Source organism: Gymnoscopelus braueri, assembly GCF_963280865.1.
Source record: "Gymnoscopelus braueri genome assembly, chromosome: 4".
Lineage (NCBI taxonomy): Eukaryota > Metazoa > Chordata > Actinopteri > Myctophiformes > Myctophidae > Gymnoscopelus > Gymnoscopelus braueri.
This window is the reverse complement of record NC_137605.1, coordinates 51,808,232-51,833,021: the sequence shown is the minus strand read 5'-3', so window position 1 is coordinate 51,833,021 and position 24,790 is coordinate 51,808,232. Positions and strand designations below refer to the sequence as shown.

General features: G+C 41.9%; 1 protein-coding gene across 1 annotated transcript in view; it reads left to right on the top strand.

Moving 5' to 3' along the window:
- Positions 1-24,790, top strand: part of lars2 (leucyl-tRNA synthetase 2, mitochondrial) — a 106,054-nt gene that overhangs the window by 45,271 nt on the left and 35,993 nt on the right. The window contains exons 9-13 of the mRNA XM_080426130.1: positions 809-968; positions 2,808-2,912; positions 4,409-4,524; positions 7,485-7,768; positions 17,547-17,645. Coding sequence (XP_080282256.1) covers positions 809-968; positions 2,808-2,912; positions 4,409-4,524; positions 7,485-7,768; positions 17,547-17,645 — 764 coding nt within the window. The remainder of the gene's footprint in view (positions 1-808; positions 969-2,807; positions 2,913-4,408; positions 4,525-7,484; positions 7,769-17,546; positions 17,646-24,790) is intronic.

Here is a 24,790-nt window from a genome sequence, read left to right as displayed (position 1 = left end):
GAGTCCCTGGGAAATATCTGTCTCTTGTCTTGTCTTGTCTTCTGTCCTCTTCCCTGGTAAGTAGACCGGGGAATCCCTGGCTGCTGGGTGATAATTGGATCTCTTCTCTTCTAGGGCTAATCTTGGATTTATTCTTTGAAGTCGAAGCTTCTGGGCCTAAAAAACGATCCAAATTCCGTAATACGTTTTATATGGTAATAAAACGTATGACGTTGCACTTGAGGTGCAAGGTAAGGCACGCAGGCCGAAAGCTGGCGCTTGAGACCGGGAACGCGTCTGTGCCATTTTTTTATTTCTTTGGCTATTCAAAAATAGCAGATCTACAATCTCATAGCGTGGCACCGAGTGCCACGCTATGAGCTTGTAGATCTGCTATTTTTTTTTTATTATGAAAATTTGTGCAAATCTTTGAATACATATATTTTTTAAAGCGTTAGGATCGGCCTCAGGTCTTAATGGGTTAAAATACAAAATAAAAAATAAAAATGAGAAAACAATAAAACATTTTTTATATATATATTTTTTTAAGTTAAAAAACCCAGGCAGAATAGTTAACTTTTTTTTTCATGTTCGAATCCCGTGCCATCGAACGAAGCTTCGAATTTTCAAACTATTTGGGGTCAGCCCTATACTCTTCTCTTCTCTTCCCTTGTCTTCCCTGGTGAGGAGACCAGGGGAATCCCTGGCTGCTGGATGATGATATTTGTCTCTGTGTGTGTTTCTCTCTCCCAGGTGAAGAGTGAAGGGAGACCGGAGAGACCCCTGGCTGCTGGGTGATAACTTGTCTCTCTTGTGTTTTCTCTCCCAGGTGAAGGGTGTGGAGACCGGGGAGACCCTAGCTGCCTACACCTCCTCCCCGGAGGCTGTTTATGGAGCAGCGTACCTGGCCATCCTGCCCTCCCACCGGCTGCTCCATGGCACCAGCCCTGTGCGCTCTGCCCTGGAGGAAGCCCTACAGTCAGGCACAGGTATACTGTATACTGTTGGCTGCAAGCACCAATGTTTTTTTTTTCCTTAAAGGGATAGTTCACCCACAAAATGACTTTTTTTCTAACTATTAGTCACCCCATGAAGCCTTGAATTAATGGGATTTCTTTTGTTTTTGTCGCATTCCTGAGCCAATCATTTGATGACCGGCGTTAGCTCCGGTAGGAGACACAAAGAGTCTCCTTTGTGTCTCTAGCATCACATTATTTGCTTAGGAATGAGACAAAAACGAAAAAATCTCCATGAATTCAATGCTTCATGGTGTGTGTTATTGATGGAAAATAAGACAGTTTTTGGGTGAACTATCCCTTTAAGTAAAAAGTAGCAATACCACAATGCAGAAATACTCTGTTACAAGTAAATGGCCTGTATTCAAATACAATTAGTAAAAGTATACAAATGTATTGACGTCAAAATATACTTACAATACCAAAATAAAGGTAATATCAACCTTTTGAGAGTGCGGTCTAGCCAACACCAACTCGGGACTAGGACAGTGGTTCTCAAACCTTTTTTCATGTCAAGGACATGTCATGCAGTAACTAAAGATGTCAAATAATTGTAAAAGAAAAAGTAAAATATTTTCCAGAACGCAGTGCTTCATGGCACCAGCCCTGAGTGCTCTGAAAGAAAGAAAGAAAGCGCTACACGCATATCGCCTCTGTCGGGATGTAGGTTGGCTATTTCCGCTATTTTTAAAAGATTTTTCAAGAAGTGTGGTTCAAAGAATATTTAGCCAATGAAAAGTATTAACAAGAGCTTGTGACTAAATAATAACAACACTGGATCCATTGGAACAGAGGTTATTTCTTTTCCATTTCCTGAAAAGCATTTGATTTGATTTGATTTATTTAGCACAATGTAAAAACAATACAAAATAAATACACAGAATATTTAAAAAAAAGTGACAGGAGGAGGCAAGAAGCCCAAAGGGCTTATACGAGGCCTCTACCTATTTATAACACAATAACACATATTAATAGAACATGATTTGTAAACAACAGAATATAAATATAGATGGGTTTCCTGTTTGTAAACATGAGAGGATGATGCGCGCGCAGTGGCGGGATGAGCCTGTAGAGGGCGCTATTACCCACAGCAGCTCTGGCCATTGTACACTCATAAAATAAATGGTCTTCACCAGGTTTAATGAAAGTAGATTAAATGATGCAGTTTGTAATATCTTCTTTACTCAATAAAAATGATTTGTCGGAAGTTGGATCTGTTTGTATATAATAGCAGCATTATGCCTATTATGCCTATAATAGCAGCATTATGCCTATCTAAATCCCGAAAATAACAATAGAGTGAATGGCGCTTCCGGTTCGTTCTCCCCCGCGCATGCGCAGATTGCGCACTCTGCTCTGTGATGACGTCGCGCGGAAACCCATCTATAGAATTTACAAATAACATGATTGCAGTATAAAAAAGAAAAAAACTACAACATGATTGAAATACCTGATTATCCATAACAACATGACTGATAATAATTAGCCAACATAGTTGACATATCAGATTTTACAAGATGTCAAATCCATAGAGCAACCAAGCAAACGGGTATTAGTTTTAGACATACAAGGTTTTCACCTGACAGTGACGATATGCAGCATACATACTGCATATGTCTGGCTGAGTGTGTGTGCGTGCGTGTGTGCGTGCTGTGCCTGCCGTGTGTGGGTGCGTGGGTGGGTGTGAGAGAGGGAGTTTTAATTGGGATTCCCTCAGGTTTCTCTCTGACTCTCTATAGTGGGTGGTTTGTTGTCGATGCACTGCTGTCAACGGCCGCCTCTCTCACGACCCCTGACCTCTGCCCTATACAGACACGCTGACAGAGGTCACCGCCCGCAACCTGTTCACCGGCCGCGAGGTTCCCATGGTCATCTCGCACAAGGAGGCGTTCGATGGTCACCTCGACACCGTAATTGGTAAGGTACATCGTGTTTGTGTGTGTCTGTATGTGTACTTGTATTACTATCTGTGACGGTCAATTGTACTCACAAGTATAGTAGAATTTTACAATTTTCCTGGTGCTCACAAGAGAAATGTTGTTTTATGGTTTTACAAGATTTTGGGTTACAGTATACAATTAGGACAATAATTCAGGTTGTGGGGGATCTACAGTATGCTCACAATGCTTCTGGAACATTTTTGAAAAAGGTTTTCTCTATATATGACAATTTGGACTGATATCTTGAGAAAAAGTCAAATAATTGCCGATATATCAATCAGACTGATATATCTGTGGGGCTCTGCTGCCGCCTGTGTTGTGTATGCGTGTGCTGTACATTGCGTGTGTGCCTTAACGTTGTAACTCCACCGGGGGAGGGGTTGTTTGCATGGAGGCGATGTTCACAAGACTGTTAACCATGTAGACACATCCCAACATGCTCAACAGCAACACCACAGGGAGTTCATGTACACCTGCGTGTACATGATGAGAGTACATGCAATCTGAACACTCACCTCTTCACATTAGGCCTGTCACACTTATTACATAAGCGTCTAAATCGCAATTATTTGAGATAATCACAATTATTGTTGCGTAATCGTCATAATCGTTTCCATGTTCATACATTTTCAAATACTAAAAAAAAAAGCAGAAATAGCTGATCTACAAGCTTACTCTGTGACGTGTTGTAAGCTTGTAGTTCAGCTATTTCCGTTTTTTTCTGTTTTTTTAAATTATACCTTTGTATAATTAAGTTACTTGTCATGTCTGCCCTGTGCGAAGCCCAAAAGGCAAATTTATATTCATATGTTCAATGACAAAGACAATTAAATCATTAATCACAATTATTTGTGTGACAATTAATCGTCAACTTAAATTTGTAAAGGTGACAGGCAGCCCTACTTCACACTCAACCTCAGCCCTTAGCTGTTCCTTGGTCATTTTGTTCTCATGTTTTTGTTACCTAGGCTTGTTTTTTTCCTTGACCACAATGTTAAAAAAATATTTAGACAAAATGCTAGGTTCATTGTTTACCTGGTATCCTTTAGTTTCAATGTGCAGATAATTACCGTATATTGTTTATATTGTTTAGACTGATTTACCTGTGATCTGCATTTACTGAGACACTACACTGCCTCTCTGCATTTGACCTTGCTTATTGCAAGTCACTCTGGATAAAAGTGTCTGCTAATTGCCGTGTGTGTGTGTGTGTGTGTGTGTGTGTGTGTGTGTGTGTGTGTGTGTGTGTGTGTGTGTGTGTGTGTGTGTGTGTGTGTGTGTGTGTGTGTGTGTGTGTGTGTGTGTGTGTGTGTGTGTGTGTGTGTGTGTGTGTGTGTGTGTGTGTGGCTTACAATTAGGAAAAGTTTCAATTCATAATTGTGTATTTGTCCGTGCCCCCTATGGGGGTCCTGGAACCCCAGATTGGGGAACCGGTAATGTAGCTGATGTGGGTGTGTTGTGTTCACTGGTCAGGTATCCCAGACAGCAGCGAGGAGGACATGAGTGTGGCCAGCAGGCTGGGTCTGAGCTGGACCTCCGTACTGAAGCTCCAGGAAGACCAGACCTACACTCTGCTCAACTCTGATGAGGTGTGCATCATCCTCAACACGCTGCACTGACTAGTCTAGAACACTGGTACTGATGAGGTCTGCATCCTCAACACGCTGCACTGACTAGTCTAGAACACTGGTACTGATGAGGTCTGCATCATCCTCAACACACTGCACTGACCCCTAAAACACTGGTTCTGATGAGGTCTGCATCATCCTCAACATATTGCACTGACCTCTAGAACACTGGTTCTGATGAGGTCTGCATCCTCAACACACTGCACTGACCTCTAGAACACTGGTACTGATGAGGTGTGCATCATCCTCAACACACTGCACTGACCTCTAGAACACTGGTTCTGATGAGGTGTGCATCATCCTCAACACACTGCACTGACCTCTAGAACAAAATATATATATATATATATATTAGAGTAATGCCAAATGTCATGCTAAAACCTAGGTAAAGACGATGCTAAAAAGGTGTGTCTTAAGATTTCTTTTGAAACGGTCCATGGATTCAGGGAGCCACAGGTTCACAGGCAGGCTGTTCCACTTTGTAGGACCATAGTAGCTGAAGGCTGCTTCTCTGTGCCTTTTTAGTTCTAGTTTTATCCTCTGGAACATTTAACTCATTCAGTGCCAAACTTATTTCTGGCTTTATCACCCCTGTGCCAAGGCCAAAAATACATTGTAAAAAAAAAGGTGCTTAGGAGCCGAGATACAGCCTTTTTCAGTAAGAAGTTAAAGGTAGGGTAAGTGATTTGCTTTGGTTAAAATAAGTGTTAAATAGCTCTATATTCTGATAGTACTCATTGCTATAGAGTGTTTGTTCAGTAAAAGGAGTCTCCTTGTCTCTCCACCTCTTTATTAAACAGAAAATACATTTTCGTTTCAGTTTCAGTTTCATTTCCAATTTTATCCAATCAGGACAGAGAACTCAATCAGGATACAGATTAAACAAGTGAAATTGGAAGTGATGACACTAAGAAATGAGCAGACAAAATTGGAACTGGATACAAATTAAGCTTAAAAATGGGTACTTTCTCCTGATTGGCTGAGATTTTGACACCTACCGAAAAATGTATTTTCTGTTTATTAAAGAGCTGGAGAGACAGGGAGACATCTGTTACTGAAAAAACACTCTATAGCAATGATTACTATCAGAATATAGTATTTTAACAAAATACTTTTTGTTTTAACCAAAAAATATCACTTACCCTACCTTTAAACAAGAAGTGAATGGAGCAGCAAATCTTCAAATCATCATATCTTGGGTTCTGATTTTTTTTTTTTTTAAATAAATAAATAAATAAAATACATTTTTATTTTTATTTTTATTATGACGTCGGCGACGTCATTGGCACTGAATGAGTTAAGAGACCAGTGCCAGAGGACCTGAGAGCTCTTCCAGAGAGCATTGCAGATAAACAGGCAGGTGCATTTCCATGTAGTGATTTAAAAACCAATAAAATGACCTTAAAATCAATTCCCAATCAGTTCCCAGTTGTACACTCTCTGAGTTAAATAAGCACTGAGGATTCTACAGAGTAGTTTGGGGTTCCAGTAATAGTAATAGCTCAGTGATTCTCAACCTTGTTAATTTCAAGGACCCCCAGTTTGATGCATTAGGCCACGGACCCCCATTTAACACACATGTTTTTCCTCTGGGACCCCAATTAGTAATTACACCGCAAAAATCCTCTGTGTTAATTTAACTCTGAGAGTGTAGAAATGCAACCAAATGGACTCTTATCGGGTCCATTTGGTTGCAATTCGTACACTCTCAGAGTTACAGACCCATAAAGGGTCCATTTGGACCCCCAGGTGGTCCCCAGACCACACGTTGATAACCAGAGGCACAGAACAAACCAGTGAAATACTTGATGCTTAATGGTTAAACTGTGACCTGGCATAACCCCACTAATTAATTATAGATAAAGAGCCATAATTGCGATGGGATAATGGCTTTGTACATCCTTCTGCCCTCGTCCCTGTCCGTCCCATGGTGGGAAGTAACTGAGTAAATTTACTCATGACACGTTTTGTAATTAAGTATAATTTTAGGTACTTTCATTTTAGAGTATGTGCAGTTTTTTTATACTTATACTCCACTACACCTCTGAGGCAATTATTATACTTTTTTTACTCCACTACAGTTATTTGAGAACTTTAGTTTATACTTTGCAGATTTACATTACGAAACATACATTACCCTTAAGGAGAAATCTACCGAGGTGGAACTGAAGCGGCGTTAAGACGTCATCAGAGCAAGTTAAAACGTTTTCAACTTGCTCTGATGACGTCTTAAAGGAGTAGTTCACCCAAAAAAATACTTATTTTCTATCAATTACACCCCCCTTGAAGCATTGAATTGATGGAGATTTTTTAGTTTTTGTCGCATTCCTAAGCCAATAATTTGATGACTGGAGGAAAGATGCTGATGTATCCGGTAGGAGACTCAAAAAGTCTTCTTTGAGTCTCCACCGGTCATCACATTATTGGCTCAGGAATGCGACAAAAACAAAAAAATCTCCATCAATTCAATGCTTCACGGGGTGTGTAATTGATAGAAAATAAGTCCTTTTTAGGGTGAACTACTTATTTAACGCCCAAATGCGTCAGATTAAAGACATTGGTTAAGTGACTGACTGTGTCTTACAACCTTTTATTTTGGAGTGCCGCTTCCTTCCACCTCGGTGGATTCGTTCTTATTGAGTTCATCTTTTTAGCTGAGCATGGCCAAGGAAGGCAAACAGAGGACGCACACCTGGCTCCAGTTTTAGATACATTAACCATATTTATACATTAGCCGAACTACAAGTAGCTATGCAATTCTTTGACAAAGTTTGACAAATTCTGCATAACGAGTACATTAATACTTTAGGTATTGTAAGGTGTTTTGGTATAGTAAACATTTTAATATAGGACTTTTACTTGTAACAGAGTATTTCTACGTTGTTGTATTGCTACTTCTACTTGTGTCTTACCCTGTGTAGTTCACTGGGCTGAGCAGAGAGCAGGCGTTTGACTCCATTACCCAGAGGGCTCGGGAGAGGGCGGTGGGCGGCCACCTCACCAGCAACAAGCTCAGGGATTGGCTGATTTCCAGGCAGCGCTACTGGGGCACGCCCATCCCTGTGGTGCATTGTGCGTCTTGCGGTCCAGTGGCCGTCCCCGAAGAGGAGCTCCCCGTCACCCTGCCGAAGATGGCCTCTCTGAAGGGGAAAGGAGCCTCGCCTCTGGAGGAGGCACACGACTGGGTCAACTGCACCTGTCCCAGGTGAGGAGGACAGCCGTTGTATAGCACGATTTAAAGTCCTGGTGAAATGGCCTTTTCTGTCATTTTATTTTGAAGTTTCAGTCTGAAACGGTAGCCTGTACGTTTCTGAACCAATCAGTAATCAACCATCATAAATGTGTCAGGTCCCATCCCCGCTTGGGGATGGGACCTGACACATTTAACACATTGAATGCCAAAAACGGTCCGGACCGTTTTTGAGGATCCAAACGAGAAGTGCCGAAAACGGTCCGGACCGTTTTTGACCCAATTCTATTTTTATACATGTGGGCCACGTGGGGCGCTAAAACGAAACTTTGACATCACCCAAGGAGTTTCTGAGAAGAAGAGGCTGGATGTGGCTCCATGTCAAAAATCCTTCCGGTCGGCGTTTTCAATGTTATCTCCTTGACTAAAAGCTTAATATCTCCATTTCTTTTTAACGTGGTGAAAACGAGCAGTTTTCGATCGGCGATCACGCTGCAATGGAGGATCGCGTTAGAAATATTATTGTTCCAGGCGTTAGTCGGGACCCTCCGCCGTCTCGCACGCACGCTTTGTTTACATGCACTTCCGCGTCGGGGCTTCTACAGCACGAAACGTATAACGCAAGTGGATGGAAGAAATGCAGGCACTCAACGTATAATATTTTAATAAACCTCTGGCACCCAATGTGTTAATAATTTTATACTTTCATTTTTTTTTTTAAGAAATAGTAGATCAGCTATTTCTGCTATTTTTGGAAAATGTTTGAAAATGTATTAGCATATTTCCACATAGAAACGATTATGACGATTATGCGAAAATAATTGCAATTATCTTAAATAATTGCGATTATCTCAAGTAATTGCGATTATGTAATAATTGTGACAGGCCTGGAGACCCCCCCCCCCTCTTCTTACATCTGACACAATCTGAGACCCCCACGTGTCCACACACAAAGGTTCTTTCACCATGCCTCCTATGAAGGATGCACAGCATGACAATACAGACATGTCATACCGTACGTTCAACCAGCGTCTCTCTGAGTCTTCCTCCCTCTCTCTCTATACTATCTGCTTTTCCCTCAAGAGGGCTAGGGGATGGAAACGGGTCCATATGGATCCTGCTGTGAAAATTGACAGCTTTACAAGAACACACAGAGCACCGAGAGAGAGAGATAAGAGGGCGAGTGTGAACTGCCAGATTGTCCCGACACAAATTATGTAATGAGTGGCAGCTGTGAACGCATGAGATGATGATGAGGATGATGGGTTGAGGTTACATAAGCAGCTGCAACCTGACACGCACGCACACGCATGCACGCACGCACGCACACATGCACGCAAACATGTGCAAAGGTTGCCGGCAAAGTGGGCGCGTGCACACAGACACACACGCACACACACACCGGCGGTGAGTCATGGCTGAGAAAGTGGTGTAAAATGTCTGTGTGAAAAGGTGGCATCGGCCTTATTAACCCATTCAATCCGGGAACGCATCTGTGTCATTTTAAGATTTCAAAAAATAGATAGCATATACAAGCATGAGCTTGTAGAGCTCATAGATGAGAAAAAATTGAACATTTGTGTCTTTGAATATATATATATTTTTAAAGCGAACATTTGTAACGAAACTTTGCTTCTGGGGGATTCTACAAATGTCTTCTAAATCCTAACAGTTTTTTGAAAAAAACATATGTTGCTATATCGGTGGTTCTCAAACTTTTTCATGCCAAGGACCTCCCAAAATGATGTATTTGGCCAGGGGCCCCCATCGAACCCATACGCTTGAAAAAATATATATATTCAAAGATTTGCCCAAAGAAAATCTAGCAGATCTGCTATTTTTTCAATAGCCAAAGAAATCTAAGAAATGACACGGATGCGTTCCCGGTCCTAATGGATTAAAGGCAGCGTCTCCCTCGGTGTCAGAGCGGGGTGGGGGATTCCCTCTCTGAATAAGACTAATCACTGCCATGACTCCAGGTTGATTACAACAATAAGACCCCACACACACACACACACACACACACACACACACACACACACACACACACACACACACACACACACACACACACACACACACACACACACACACACACACACACACACACACACACATACACACACACATACACGCACCGTGTTCACTCACTCCTCCTCAAGGCCTGATGATCACATCCATCAGAAACCTTGTAGGGCAGAAACCTTGTATCTCCATATTTAAATGGTATCTCCCTGCTTTGTTATACTATCACGCAGAAGTAGAAAAAAATGCCGATCTCCAAACTCACATCATGAGCTTGTAGATCTGCAATTTTTTTGTGCTATTTTTTTAAATGTTCTTTCTCTCCATTTCCTGGAAATGAACACTTTTGGACACACAAGGTTTACACCCGACATCGACGATAGCTATACAGTTATTTCCTCTCTCTCTTTCTCTCTCCTAAGTGCCAGTGGAAATGTGTTGTTTTCGTCAGACTACAGCCAATTAAAGTATCAAATCAAATCAAATCAAACTTTATTTATATAGCACATTTACAACAGCCAAAGCCGACCAAAGTGCTGAACATGGTTAAAACAAGGTAAGTCAGACACACAGAAGCATCTACAAAAAAAAAGAAAATATATATATATATATATATATATACACAGGGCAAAAACAAAAGAAAAACAAAAAAAAGGTTAAAGTATGACCGGAACACGCAGGAAGAGTTTGATGAGACGGGGGGGATGGAGTTTTTAGGAAGTCATTTCCTGTGTGCTGACCTGGTCTCCGGTCCTCTGCACTGTCTGTGAATTGTGTCGCCAATTGAACTCCCATCTCAGATTATGCCGGCCGTGAAAGGCCAAGCAGCTGTTTGCTGGAGCGAGGCCAGATCTGTTCCATGCACTTGATCTCTTTCTCCCCCTCACACATATACACACACACACACACACACACACACACACACACACACACACACACACACACACACACACACACACACACACACACACACACACACACACACACACACACACTCATAATCAGTCAAAAATCATTCAGGTTTTCAGCAGAGTGGGCAGCTGCTTCCACATCTGTTGAAGAGCCTTTTGCCCCTCTGTGGCTAATCCCATGAGAACACACACACACACACACACACACACACACACACACACACACACACACACACACACACACACACACAAAACTTTCAGAAGCATAAACTTGCATAAACTCACAAACATTTACTAAGTACACATCCAGGTCTGCTTTACTGTAGAGATTATGCTTTCTTGAGAGCCACAATACTACCACACACACACACACACACACGCACACACGCACACGGTACATTTGTCTCAGGTTTGGTTCTTAGTTGAGACGTAAGCCTTTCTTTCCCTGGGCTCTGAAAGCAGCCAATTCCAAAGTCGTTCTGTAGAGGGAACACATTGTTTGGTTTAATCTATAATCTTTAATCGCTTAAGCCCGCTATGTACTTGAGTTGGCCCGGGGTCCGCCAGGGGTCCGTACTTGGTGATCCTCTACACCCAATCTCGCGCAACGGGTTGCGAGCTTCTAGATCTTCTATTTGTTGCCGGATGTGTGCCTATTCTGACATTCATACATATTTGGCATTTGGCAACATTTTCAAAAATAGCATACTGTATGTACAAGCGCGCAGCGCGTGAGTTACCAGACTACGGTGTAAACATTATGAGTGACTCTGCATTTGCGACTGCAAAGGTTTGCCGTATTCTTTAGTTTGTAAGCCAGGAGGGAGATGGGTCCGGGACGTGTGGAGCATTGGCCAGAGTGTTTGAGGGAAGGTTCAAACAGGCTTCCAGTGTTTGCTGATCTAAGTGAGAGGGAAGGGGTGTTTAGTTTAGTTTAGTTTTTTTTAGCACATTGTTATAAATACATAGAAACTATACATATCAAAGAAAACAAGTTGCTGTGCGAGGAAAGGAAGAAGCCGGCAGGCTTATTTGGAATCCTTTCCTTAATGGAATAGGTTATTAAATAACTTAGATTAAAAGTTCATTAAGAACAATACAAAATAATAAAAGTTTTCAAGGGGAGCAGCAGTGCAATAAAGAAATAAAAACACTACAACTGCACAAAAGAAGAAAAATACACAAAAAAAACATTTGTAAAGATTACACATCAGAAGTACATCATATGGACTAGGACTACAGTGAGGAAGAAATATATATATTTTTTGGGATGTTTCTTAAATATTGGGAAGGATAGTGATGACCTGAGGGCCTCTAAATGTGATGAAAGATTGATGTTTATAAGTACGGCAAAAAGGTAAATTAAAATCATCTTTTTGCCTTGTGGTGTAGGAGTGAATGTCAGAAGTAACACGAAAAAAAATATGAAAAGAAAAGGGAATGTCTTCTTTGCATCTTTTAAATTTGAACATAAATAAACATAATTAAAAACATTTACTTTATCTATAGGCAATAATGAATATTTTATACTCGACTGTGAAATTATTCTCAAATACCTCTTTTGAATGGTCATTAATTCATTAATAGGGCTGGATCATGTCCTGAAGGTATGAGGTGCCATGCCCTTGACTGCCTTGTAGGCCAGCACCCAGTGTTTTGTACTGGGTGCAGGCCTGAAGGCAGTGAAGGGATTTGGGACATTTTGGGAGGGCTTGAGACCAGGCACGCCGTGGCATTCAAAATATTTTGGAGGGGCTTCAGTCAGTATGCCGGGAGGCCAGTAAGGAGGGAGTCTAGAGTTCTCAAATTCTGCCCGACCCCGACCCGACCCAACGTTTTCGGGCCGGACAAACATTTATGCTAATTAGTCAGGCCAGTATAGTATTTTATTTTATCTATTTTTGTACTTATCTTGGTTTGGTTCTTAACTCTTCGTCGTACCTGTAACCTCTCCTGTGTGCCATTCGCTGTTGCTGCTATGATGACACCTGGATTTATCTCCTGTCTTATCTTATTCCTTGTGCATTTTCTTTTTTCTCTCTTAATTTAGCATTTGTGACGGAAGGCAGGGGGGGAGTGGGGCGGGGTTATAATCCAGTGTGAAGTAGCACCTGCCTTTCAAAATATTAACCCCACTACACCTTAGCCTTGTCGCTAGGCAACCTGTTGCCTTTATCTCCTCCCCATCACCCTTGACACGGATCAGATCGGCGGGCGAGTGGGGGGTGGGGGTCACTGGTGGGAGTGGGTTGCGAGAAAATTTACATAGTCTCTGTCGGGTGGAAACCTCATATGTCCAAAACTGATCCAAACTGAGCTTTCACATCTGCTACTTTTGTGTGACGCTGCAGTTTGATCAAGTGGGGCGTTAATTTATGAAAAAACACTAAATTAAAATGTGGAGATAAGAGGTTTCTGCCCGACAGTGACCATATGTTTGCCTCTGTGAGGGGAATGGTATACTGTAGGTCAGCCACAGATGAATACTATAGAGAGAGAGAGACAGACAGACAGATAGACAGTAAGATAACCGGTATATCTCATTATAGACCCAGCTAATGTCAGGATGTCAGTTGGTTTTGCACATATGGGAGCAGATCTCAGCACTGTCTTAATGACTGGGAGGAGGCTTTCTGTATTGAGACTCATTACAGTCTCACAGGCACTCAACTCTGTTAAGTGTGCGGAAGGAATTTTCCGATTTGCCGACGATGGGGAAAGAAGAAAAAAAATGTAAAGAATGATTTTGATTGATGCTAGCGATTGACCAAGACATGGCTGCTAATATGCAGACGCTTGTTCCCATGTTTATTTTTATTTAGATTCGTTTTTCTCGAACCACACATATTAAGTAAGTGATTTAGATGGCATGCTTTTTTTAGACAGATGCTAAGTTCCTTGTTTTACCTGGTATTCTAGTTTCTCTGAGGCACGACTACACTGTTCCCTTTCCACTCCATGTGATTATTTTGTTGTTTATTGACTTGTGTTCATGCTTACTCTGCTTATTCCAATCTCACACTTTAAAGTCGCTCTGGATAAGAACATCTGCCAAAATGCCTAATATCTATGTAAATTGTAAATTTGACTCCCCACCTTCCTCTTCTCTGGTCTCCATCTATTGTGTCCGTCCCTCAGGCTGTGAAAGCACCGTGAACAGATAACGCGTCGTGTGCACTGAGCGAGTCTGCTGTTTTAATTTGGATAAACTGGGGGAGTTGTTAGAGCGCGGGGCTGTCGTTTCCAACACAAACACGCAAACAACGTGTGAAGCTGGTCGCCAGGCGAGGCCTCGCTGGCCGGTTAGTCCCTGTTGGCACAGCTGGTGATCAGGGCACGGGAAACGGGGATTTGGTGCCAGCCTGGCATCGGCTGGCCATATCGACAGGGACGTGACCTCCACAGTATCCAGATGGACTCTGTTTCACTCGTCCTGTCTCTCTCACACTCTCACTCTCTCACATCTCACACTCACAGGGGCGGCAGTGGCTCAGTGGCCGCTTGGGAACCGGAAAGTTCCCAGTTCGATCCCGGGCTCCCCCAGAGTCGGTGTCGAAGTGTCCTTGAGCAAGACTTTGAACCCCTAATTGCTCCCAGTGAGCAGGCTGGTGCCTTGCATGGTTTCCTCCGCCATCGGTGTATGAATGTGTGTGTGAATGGGTGAAAGTAATGCACAATCTATGTAAAGCACCTTTTAATGAAGGCGCTATTTAAATGCACCATTTACCATTTATCTCACGCACACGCACACAATCACAAAAACCCATAGGCCACTTCTCCAGAGGAATATGAGCTGGAATAACTATGCAATCATTAATTTTTTCCCACTCATTTGTTATTCTGTTATAGATTTTGTGCTGCTCATTTCCTGTCTCTCTTTCCGATCTTCTCTCCCGCCTATCTTGCTGTCTCTCTTTCTCTCTCTCAATCCTCTCTCTCTCTCTCTCTCCCCCTCCCCCCTCTCTCTTTCCTCCTCAATTCAATACAACATTATTGTCCACACGCACGAGGGGGAAAAGATCCCCTTGGGGATGATAATACATGGATAGACATATCAGTAAATCACATTGGAGCCATTGAAAACACAGCATTTTGGAAAGGTTAAAAGGACACCAGCGTCAGACCATCCTGATGGCTCCATTTGATCTGATAGTTGTGCAGGAAAATGCATCTGGAGGCGAGGAGGATAATTAAATGCACTTGAAGGAAATTCTTTCTTATATAAGTTCTCAGTAGTTGTCAGTGGCAACCTGTAGTGTCTTCCACTAGTGTTGTGACGTCCGCGTCTCCGCGAGTGATTAGCTTGAAGAGATTCATTCTCCTTGGTGAACGGGAACGAACAAACTCGTCACTTCTTTAGAAGTTGTCGTTCCTCCAGTATTAACATTTTCTGTGTGGTAAAGCCTGGTGACACCACGTTCAGTCAGTCAGTGGCAAAATGCAAGATTTTGTTTGGCTGAAGAGAGATGTTCCTCTTTTTCGTCATTGGACTAAACTATGTGAGGAGGGCGGTAACGGTGAACGAATCCTCGGACCTAAACTTTTTTTTGTGAAAAGGAACAAAATGACATGTGTCACTGAAACAAACGATAATTCCCACCACTGTCTCCCACGGCGTTGAAATACGGGGAGCACACAGGTCCATCTGGTTCCATTTGAATTCCATTTTAAATGAACACTCAGCATTGTACTGTTCAGAGTGTAGCATCTCATACTGAGGAAAGGGAGTTGTAGCTTCATCTACTGTGTGACTCTTTGTGTTGTGATCTGAATACATACAGTATAGCAGTGGTTTTTAACCCTTTTCATATCAAGGACCATTATTTATCCGGCATTTGAGCCACGGAACCACCATTTGATGAGATTTAGACTCAGACCCAAGACAATATTTTGTTATCGTTGGATAAGATTTTGTCCACAATTCCATGCTGTATTGATGTTGGTAACTTTGTAGAGATAACAGGCAAACGTTGATCAAAAACACAATTCTTTAATTCAATAATGCAGATGTTTAACAATAATTTAACTCTTGAGAGCGTAAAATGAAACCAAATGGACCCGTAAGGGTCCATTTGGTTTCATTTTACACTCTCAAGAGTTAAAGATCTATAAGGGTCCATTTGGTTACCAACTCTATATCATTTAGCTGGGGACCACCTGGAACCCCACCTGGAACCCCACCCCAAGGACTACTGGTGGTCCCCGGACCACTGGTTGAGAACCACTGCAGTACAGTACAAATCTCCCAGCTGACACTGATGTTCCTGTACTATTTTGCACGCTAAGAATGAAAAAGGCTTTATTTACTGTACTACTCATACAGGTATACAAGCAGTGAAATGTCAGTGTTCCACAGAGACTGTGCTAACACCACGATACAATGTTATATAATCATAAAGCAAATAATACTGGATGAAATGAAGTAAACCTACAAATAAGAGAAACGCATATCGTTTTCTATTCTTTTGTTGTAAATTAACCATTACTTGATCATACTACAGCGTCACACCAAATCCTCATAAATAGCAGATCTACAAGCTCAAAAGCGACGCATTTTTTTTATTTGAATCCTGAAAAGTAACAGTTTTGGACATATGAGTTTTCCACGCGATGGAGACGATATATGGATAGATAAGATAGAAATCACATTAAACTACAGGTTAGAACAGCAGGCACTGTATAATAAAGCTCTTAAGATAAGTACAATATGAGATCTTTAGCAGGAGTGGGAAATGTGCAAGAAGCACTAGACATGCATCTATACATCAAAATCACTTATCTATTGTGTTCACCACTCTGGCTATAGCAGGAACGAGGCTTTTCTACTGCAGAGTGGGCAGCTGCTCCCATTATTCCATCTGTTGAAGAGCCTTTTGCTCTTCTCTGGCTAATCCCATGATCGCATGCACGCACGGCGTGCATGCACGCACGTGCCCACGCACACACGCACACACGTGCACACAGACTTCAGATGATTTTCAAACAAATTGTTAATAATGCAGCTCAAGTATTACAATAAACTAGAGTGTTGTTGTCGGTGTTAATGGTTTTCTTCCAATTGGATAGAAATGTCCACTGGGACTCAATAATGATCAACTGAGTTTCATTTGTTTCATACCTACTTATACTGTATCTTCCTTAGGCAGAAAGACTTTTAAAGCCATAATATGATGTGTATTATTACAGCTTGGCCACAAGCTGTCAATAAACAGACGCTGCAACTAGTCCTCACTTTCTCACTTTCTCACTTTTCTCCCTGTTGGCTAAAGGCCAGCCAATGATGGCTCACCAATGGCTTCCCATACTCTGAACCAAGCCCCCAGAACCGCGCTAGAACCAAGCCCCCAGAACCCAGTGGTTTCATTGAAGCGGAATGGACATGCTGGTGCTCGTTCATGAGTCAAGCCCCGGCGCGCTCACGAATAAACCCTATGACGCAAAACGCGTCACAGAAGTGACGCGCAGAATCCCCAAATAGGCCTCTCCCACCACATTTCCAACCCGGAAGAAGGGGTGAATTCGCTTCATGCGCTGGGTGAGCAACTCAATGCAAGTGGATGAGAGGGGATATCCGGTGCCCTCTCTATTATTTTTAACTCTATGGCTAGAACAGTTAAGCTGCTGCCGCCTGGTGGTTGAATCCGGGATCGCAAGACGTCCGCATTTAAAACGCTACTGCGCGTGCTTCTATCATCTGAAACCGTATTGTGTGCCTGCTCGGTGCTCAAGTCTTCCACATTTGGAATTAAGACAGACACAGATGGACTTGTTTTCTTTATATTGGTAGCCAAGCTGTAAATTACATTTCAGTCTTGTATGCAAACTGACTGACTCTTGTCTCTCTGTTTCTATTGCAGGTGTAAAGGGCCAGCCAGAAGGGAGACGGACACAATGGACACGTTTGTGGACTCAGCCTGGTATTATTTCAGATACACGGACCCCCACAACCAGGACAGGTACAAACCCCCCCCCCCCCTCCCAATCTTCCCACAGGTTCAGCCTGACTTAAAGCAGTGTTTCCACAAGCTTATTGTCCTTGAAACCCCCCTTCTTACATTTGACAAAATCCCCCCCCCCCCACACACACACACACACACACACACACACACACACACACACACACACACACACACACACACACACACACACACACACACACACACACACACACATGCATGAACTTGTGTTGGAACTTGAGTGGTGCATCGTTAAAGTGCCTGCCCACCACTTTGTGGAGGTTGTGGGTTCGAAGCCAAAAAAAATATTATTCGAAAAAGTAATCAATAGTAAATGGTGCATTTATATAGCGCCTTTATCCAAGGCGCTTTACATAGATTGTGCATTACCTTCACCACCCATTCACACACACATTCATACACCGATGGCGGAGGAAACCATGCAAGGTACCAACCTGCTCACAGGGAGCAATTAGGGGTTCAGTGCTCTTGCTCAAGGACACTTCGACACTAACTCTGGGGAAGCCTGGGATCGAACTGGTTACCTTCCAGTTCCCAAGCAGCCACTCTACCTCCTGAGTCCTGAGCGACTGCCGCCCCGTAATCGATAGTAATCAATAATGGCTAAGGAGATAATGGACGGATAACGGTTGCAGCCCTATACTCTCCAGTTCTCCCATCCCTTTTGTTTTATTCATTCACGGCACGAAAAGAGGGATAAACGTGAATCTATATGGGAGAAGCATTTCCCCCAGTCAACATAAATGTTGAGTGGAAGATTGTGAATGAGTACAGGAGAAGACATCTGGAAATGTATATATTTATCTACATTGAAATACCTGGGTATGTGTCTCCCTTGCCTCCTGTCAGCTGCCCCTGCTTTCATATGCAATAAATAGCCTGTTTGTTCAAACAGGCTATCATCAGAGTGTGTTTCCTGATGCGTTTCAGAGGGAATCAAAGATTGATTTTCACTCCTTCTTTTAACCCATTCAATCCGGGAACGCATCTGTGTCATTTTGGATTTCTTTGGCTATTTAAAAATAGCATATATACAAGCTCATAGCGTGGCACTAAGTGCCGTGCTATGAGTTTGTAGATCTGCATAAAAACTCAAATCTGCATACAAACTCAAATCTTTGCGTTTGGGGGTCCCTGGAACAAAACCTTATGAGATGGGGGGGTCCCTGGAACAACATATTTTGAGATGGGGGTGGGCGGCCAAATACATATAATTTTGGAGGTCCTTGACATGATTTTTTTTTATTTAGAAGACATTTGTAGAATTCCCAGAAGCATAGATTTGAGTTACAAATGTTCGCTTTAAAATATATATATATATTCAAACTAAAGATTTGCAAAAAAAAAATAGGATAAAAAAAAAAAAAACCTCATAGCGCAGCACTTATATCTGCTGTTTTTTAATAGCCAAAGAAATCTAAAAATGACACTGATTCATTCCCGGTCTTAATGGGTTAAGTCGTCACTGTCTGTCGGGTGCAAACATTGTACTGTATGTCCAAACCATTTTTCAGGAAATGGAAAAACTAAACCTGTGTTCCAATGGCTCCAGTGTAGTTATTATTTTGTCACTCAGCTCTTGTTGATACTTTTCATTGGTTATATTATGCATATAAGCCACAGACAGACTTAACCACTTTCACTATCAAAATGTTAGGTAGCGAAACAAAATACCAGATCTAAATGCTAATTTGTGCTGTCGCGTGGAAACCTCATATGTCCAAAACTGTTACTTTTCAGGATTCAAATAAGAAAACTGCAAAAGTAGTAAATGCGTCGAGTCGCGTTTCGAGCTTGTAGATCTGCTACTTTTGATGCATTTGTGTGACGCTGTAGTTACTACAGCGTCACACAAATTCCATAAATTAATGCCCTACTTGATCATACTACAGTCAGTGTAATATGATCAAGTAGGGCAACACAAAGTTGAAATATGTTGAAAGAGGTTTTTGCAGCAACATCATGCTCGTAAATTGGCTATTTTTGCTACTCTTGTGCGAGTCAGTGCGACACTTGTATGATGAATTTGGTTATTCGTTTACGAAAAAATAATATAATATAAGGTTTCTGCACAGCAGCGAGAAAATGAAGGGGAATGGAAGGCGTCAGAGTGGCTGCATCTGTTTTCACACATAAAAAATGCTTTTATTTTTGGCCTTTCAATCTGAAGTACATGAGAACCATCACACTCAATCCCCGTCCCTACCCCTCCCTCTGCACACATTAGTATATCTTTGCTGTCGGGCATAAAGTAACCAGGTATCTCCATATTTGTCTCCGCCAGGCCGAAAGGTATGGCCAAGATTATGTTTTGCACCCCGTCCGTCCGTCCGTCCGTCCGTCCTTGTGTCCGTCTGTGAACAGCTAATCTCCGGCACTGTTGGCTTGATCGCAGCGAAACTGTGCACACACCCTCCCTGGATGCCAGAGCTGAACCTCTGCACCATTTTTTTCACATGGGCCTGTTATAGCGCCACTAGGAGGCCACAAAACACATTTGTTGATGGTACGCCTACAGATGTTGTCCAAAGGTCATGCAAATCGGTATACAGTATCAGTATAGTCATTAAACAAAACGTGTCTTTCCGATTTTTCATATTCCATTCTGATTGGCTAAGATTGGCTTCCAAGTTTGCAGGAGTGCTCTGTTTTGAACAAACTGAACATGAACACAGCGTGCGATTTCTGTGAAAATTTGCACGCACATTCCCACTAGGCTGAGGAAGAAATGCCTCTCGAAATTGTTCAAATCAGCCTCATGGTGGCGCTACAACAGGCCGTTTCTTGTTTTTACCAATAACTGCACTGATCTGTGTAAAACTTTGTATGCGCACTCCCTAGAGGCCTAAGAAAAATCTCTGCCCCAGATTTTTCACATCTGCCTTTTATAGCGGCACAACATTTTTGATATTACTCCTTCAGATTTTATCCAAATTTCACACAAATCGGTATGATATCTATAGTCATGTGATCAAAACGGATCTGGTAGATATTTCATATTCCATCCTGATCATACTACAGTGTCACACAGAAGCATCAAAAGTAGCAGATCCCCAAGCTCGTTTTGAGCTTGTAGATCTGCTGCTTTTGCTATTCTTTAATTTGAATCCTGGAAAGTAACAGTTTTGGACATATATATGCAGGCACACGCACACACGCACGCCTACACGCACGCACGCACGCACACACACACACACACACACACACACACACACACACACACACACACACACACACACACACACACACACACACACACACACACACACACACACACACACACACACACACACACACACACACACTCTTGTGATTGCACAAACAGTTCTGCACACACACATTCTTGTAAAAGTTATACTCAAACACATCATTGCACACACTGCTCTTTCCTTTTGTCCTTTCACATCGATCCATCCTGCTTTGTCACATTCACACAGTACACACACACACACACACACACACACACACACACACACACACACACACACACACACACACATTATTTACTAACCTTTTAACTAAAAGCTGAAAATAGCAGATGTACAAGCAAGCGCATCACAGGATGACACGCTGTGAGACGAAACAACCAGAAAACAACCATTTATTTTTGCGAAAACCAAGAAAATGGTCCTCGCCATGTCTATTCCTCAAATTCTTCAATACTTGTGGAAACATTTAGCGCCTTGCAAGTATAGTAATACACACACACGCACGCACGCGCACGCACACACACCCAGCGTTCCATTCCCTGCCAGTATACAGATGATAAAGCCATGACAGTCACCTGCAGGGATGCTGCTGATACCCAGAGAACCACAAAAGAGATTAATTTCCCGGCAGTGGCCTGACCTCGCTGTAAAGCTGCTTTAACCCATTGAGACCGGGAACGCATCTGTGTGTCATTTCTTTTAGATTTCTTTGGCTATTCAATGTATATTTTGAAATGTATATTACGATGTTTTTTTTAAATAGCAGATCTACAAGCTCATAGTGTGGTATGAGCTTGGATATCTGCTATTTCTTTTTGAAAAATCATGGATAATTTGTGCAAATCTTTGAATATATATATATATAATTTTTTTTACTCAAATCTGTGCTTCTGGGGGTCCCTGGAACAACATATTTTGAGATGGGGGTCCGCGGCCAAATACATACAATTTTGGGTGGTCCTTGACATGAAAAAAGTTTGAGAACCACTGATATTATATGAAACATCAGTTTTTTTTTCAAAAAACAACTGTTAGGATTTAGTAGACATTTGTAGAATCCCCAGAAGCAAAGATTTGAGTAAAACATTTTCGCTTTAAAAAATGTATAAGATTTGCACGAATTTTCACAAAAAGCTCATAGCGCGGCACAGAGAGTGCCACGCTATGAGCTTGTATATCTGCTATTTTTGAATACCAAAAGAAATCTTAAAATGACACAGAAATCTTAAAATGACACAGATGCGATCCCGGATTGAATGGGTTAAGAGAGGGGGTGGGGGGCGTTTGGGGGGTTCTGTTCTCTCTGCCGCTCAGATTATGACACGACAGAAAAAGCCAATTTGTCGCTGTCGGATGGAAACCTTGTATACTGTTTGTCCGTAGACATTCCTTCCTTGTTTATTATTATTTGTTTAATGGTGAAAATAGCACACACGTTGTGAGCTTTTAGATCGACTATTTCTTTTGGCGAATGTTCCCCCCCAGAATAAAGATGCTGGGGTTCAAGTAGGTCAAGCCCTATTTTGCAGGATACACAAAAAAACAAAACATAAAAAGTTGAAATATGTATATACAAGGTTTCTGCCCAACAGTGACAAATTACACTGTATTACACTATGCATTCCGGTTAGGCCCTCGCGACATTCAATCGATGATCAAAAGAAATCATGCAATTTAATATCATCTCTCTACGCTTGGCATCGCGACGCACTGTGAGCTTTTACATCTGCTATTTTCATTATTTTTGCGTGACACCGTTCAACAAAGTATACAATTCTGATGCGTTGTTGACAACTAATTTCTCCTCCACACACACACACACACACACACACACACACACACACACACACACACACACACACACACACACAGAGACAGACAGGGGTAGTGTAAGGTGTCACACAGAGATAGGAGGCTGTCATGAAAGGCTTCATTAGGTCCAGTCCCCCTTGCGAGTCAGGATAACGGTATTTCATCTGGCCTGTTCTCATCCTGCACAGGAATGCTACGCGCACACCAAAGTCCCTGTAGTGGTGCCGGGCTGCCGGCCCATGGCTTTGAATGATCTGAATGATAGTCTTCAAGAGACAAGAACGTGTCCGGCTGGCCACCAGCACACACATGGTAACCAAACTGGCAATATTTTATTCTGGACGCAGAGGAATGAAAACCAACGTTTCAGGGTACTGTATGTTCCTGAAGAAGGCAGCTAGCTGCCGAAACGTTGGTTTTCATTCCTCTGCGTCCAGAATAAAATACCTTCTTGTCTCTTGAAGACTATCATTTGTTCACATCAACCTGACACAGTCTGTCCTCAAACAGCTGTCCTGTTCTCATCATCCTCACACAGTCTGTCCTCAAACAGCTGGCCTGTTCACATCATCCTCACACAGTCTGTCCTCAAACAGCTGTCCTGTTCACATCATCCTCACACAGTCTGTCCTCAAACAGCTGTCCTGTTCACATCATCCTCACACAGTCTGTCCTCAAACAGCTGTCCTGTTCACATCATCCTCACACAGTCTGTCCTCAAACAGCTGTCCTGTTCTCATCATCCTCACACAGTCTGTCCTCAAACAGCTGGCCTGTTCTCATCATCCTCACACAGTCTGTCCTCAAACAGCTGGCCGACTGGCTAAATATCATTGTTCCCCAAACAGTGGGTCAGTATAGATGTTTGGGTCACGGACAATTTTTTTATGGGTCGCGAGTAAATATCCCCTTTTTTGTTTTTCTACATAAAAAAAAGTATATATTTCAAAATATTTGAAAAGTTTAAACAAAAAATGTCTCAACTTTTCATCAATTATAAACAATTCCAACGTTTTTCTCAAGTATTTCATCAATAAAATAAACGGTTTAGAAAAACTTTAGCACACCTAGAATAAAACACTTTAGGATGCCTGAAGAAGGTCATCAATGACCGAAACGCTGCTTCTTCTTTAAATAAATGGTTGCTCCTGTACCGTGTAGTTCAGCAGTGTGTGTGTGCGGGAAAATTGTTATTGTTGATAAATACAAAAAAAAAAAACTAATCATATCCATAAATAAAAAGTTTAAAAAAATGTTTAAGAAGTAGTGAAAATAGCAGATCCACAAGTGTAGATCTGCTATTTTCACTAGTTAGTCTCCGGGGCAATGGTCTAATTTATCTTTTGGGTCTCGACTCGAGCAAAAAGTTTTGGGAACCACTGGGCTAAATGAAAAAAATATATATACTTTACTTCTACACCACTACATCTCAGAGGCAAATATTGTACTTTTGACTCCACTACAATTATTTGATAACTTTAGTTACTTTGCAGATTTAGATTAACCATACGTCAACCACTTCAGCCCGATTTAAACTTTGGCTATCTGAAAATCGGCGTGAGCTTGTAGCTCTGCTATTTTCAAACAATTTTTATACATTTTATACTCTTGAAAACTTGTGAAATGGGACATTTCATCCATAATGAGTACTTTTACTTTTGGTACTTTAAGGAAGTATATTTTGAAGCCAATACTTTTGTACTTTTACTCAAGTGAATTTGGAATACCAGACTTTTACCTATAGTATTGATACTTTTACTTAAGTAAAGCAAATGTAGTACTTCTTCCACCACTGCAATGAGAGATGAACCTCTGGGATGCTGGGCTCACTTTCATTCTCATTCTGTGTTGGATTAAGTGTGCCCCCTAGAGGCTACATACGGTATAACTCTGCCCAAAATATGAACTTTTCAGGAAATGAAAACAACACAATACTGCCTCATCAAGGTTGGTATTTTGACTTTATACATTGTCAGATACTTGCATGTGTCCTTGTGTTATCATCACTTTACCCAAATCCAGCACAAGTGGAGTTAGGATGTTTTTGACCCGTGAATGTGTTTTGTCCATCATTGATCAGAATGACGAAGTCAGACGAAATAA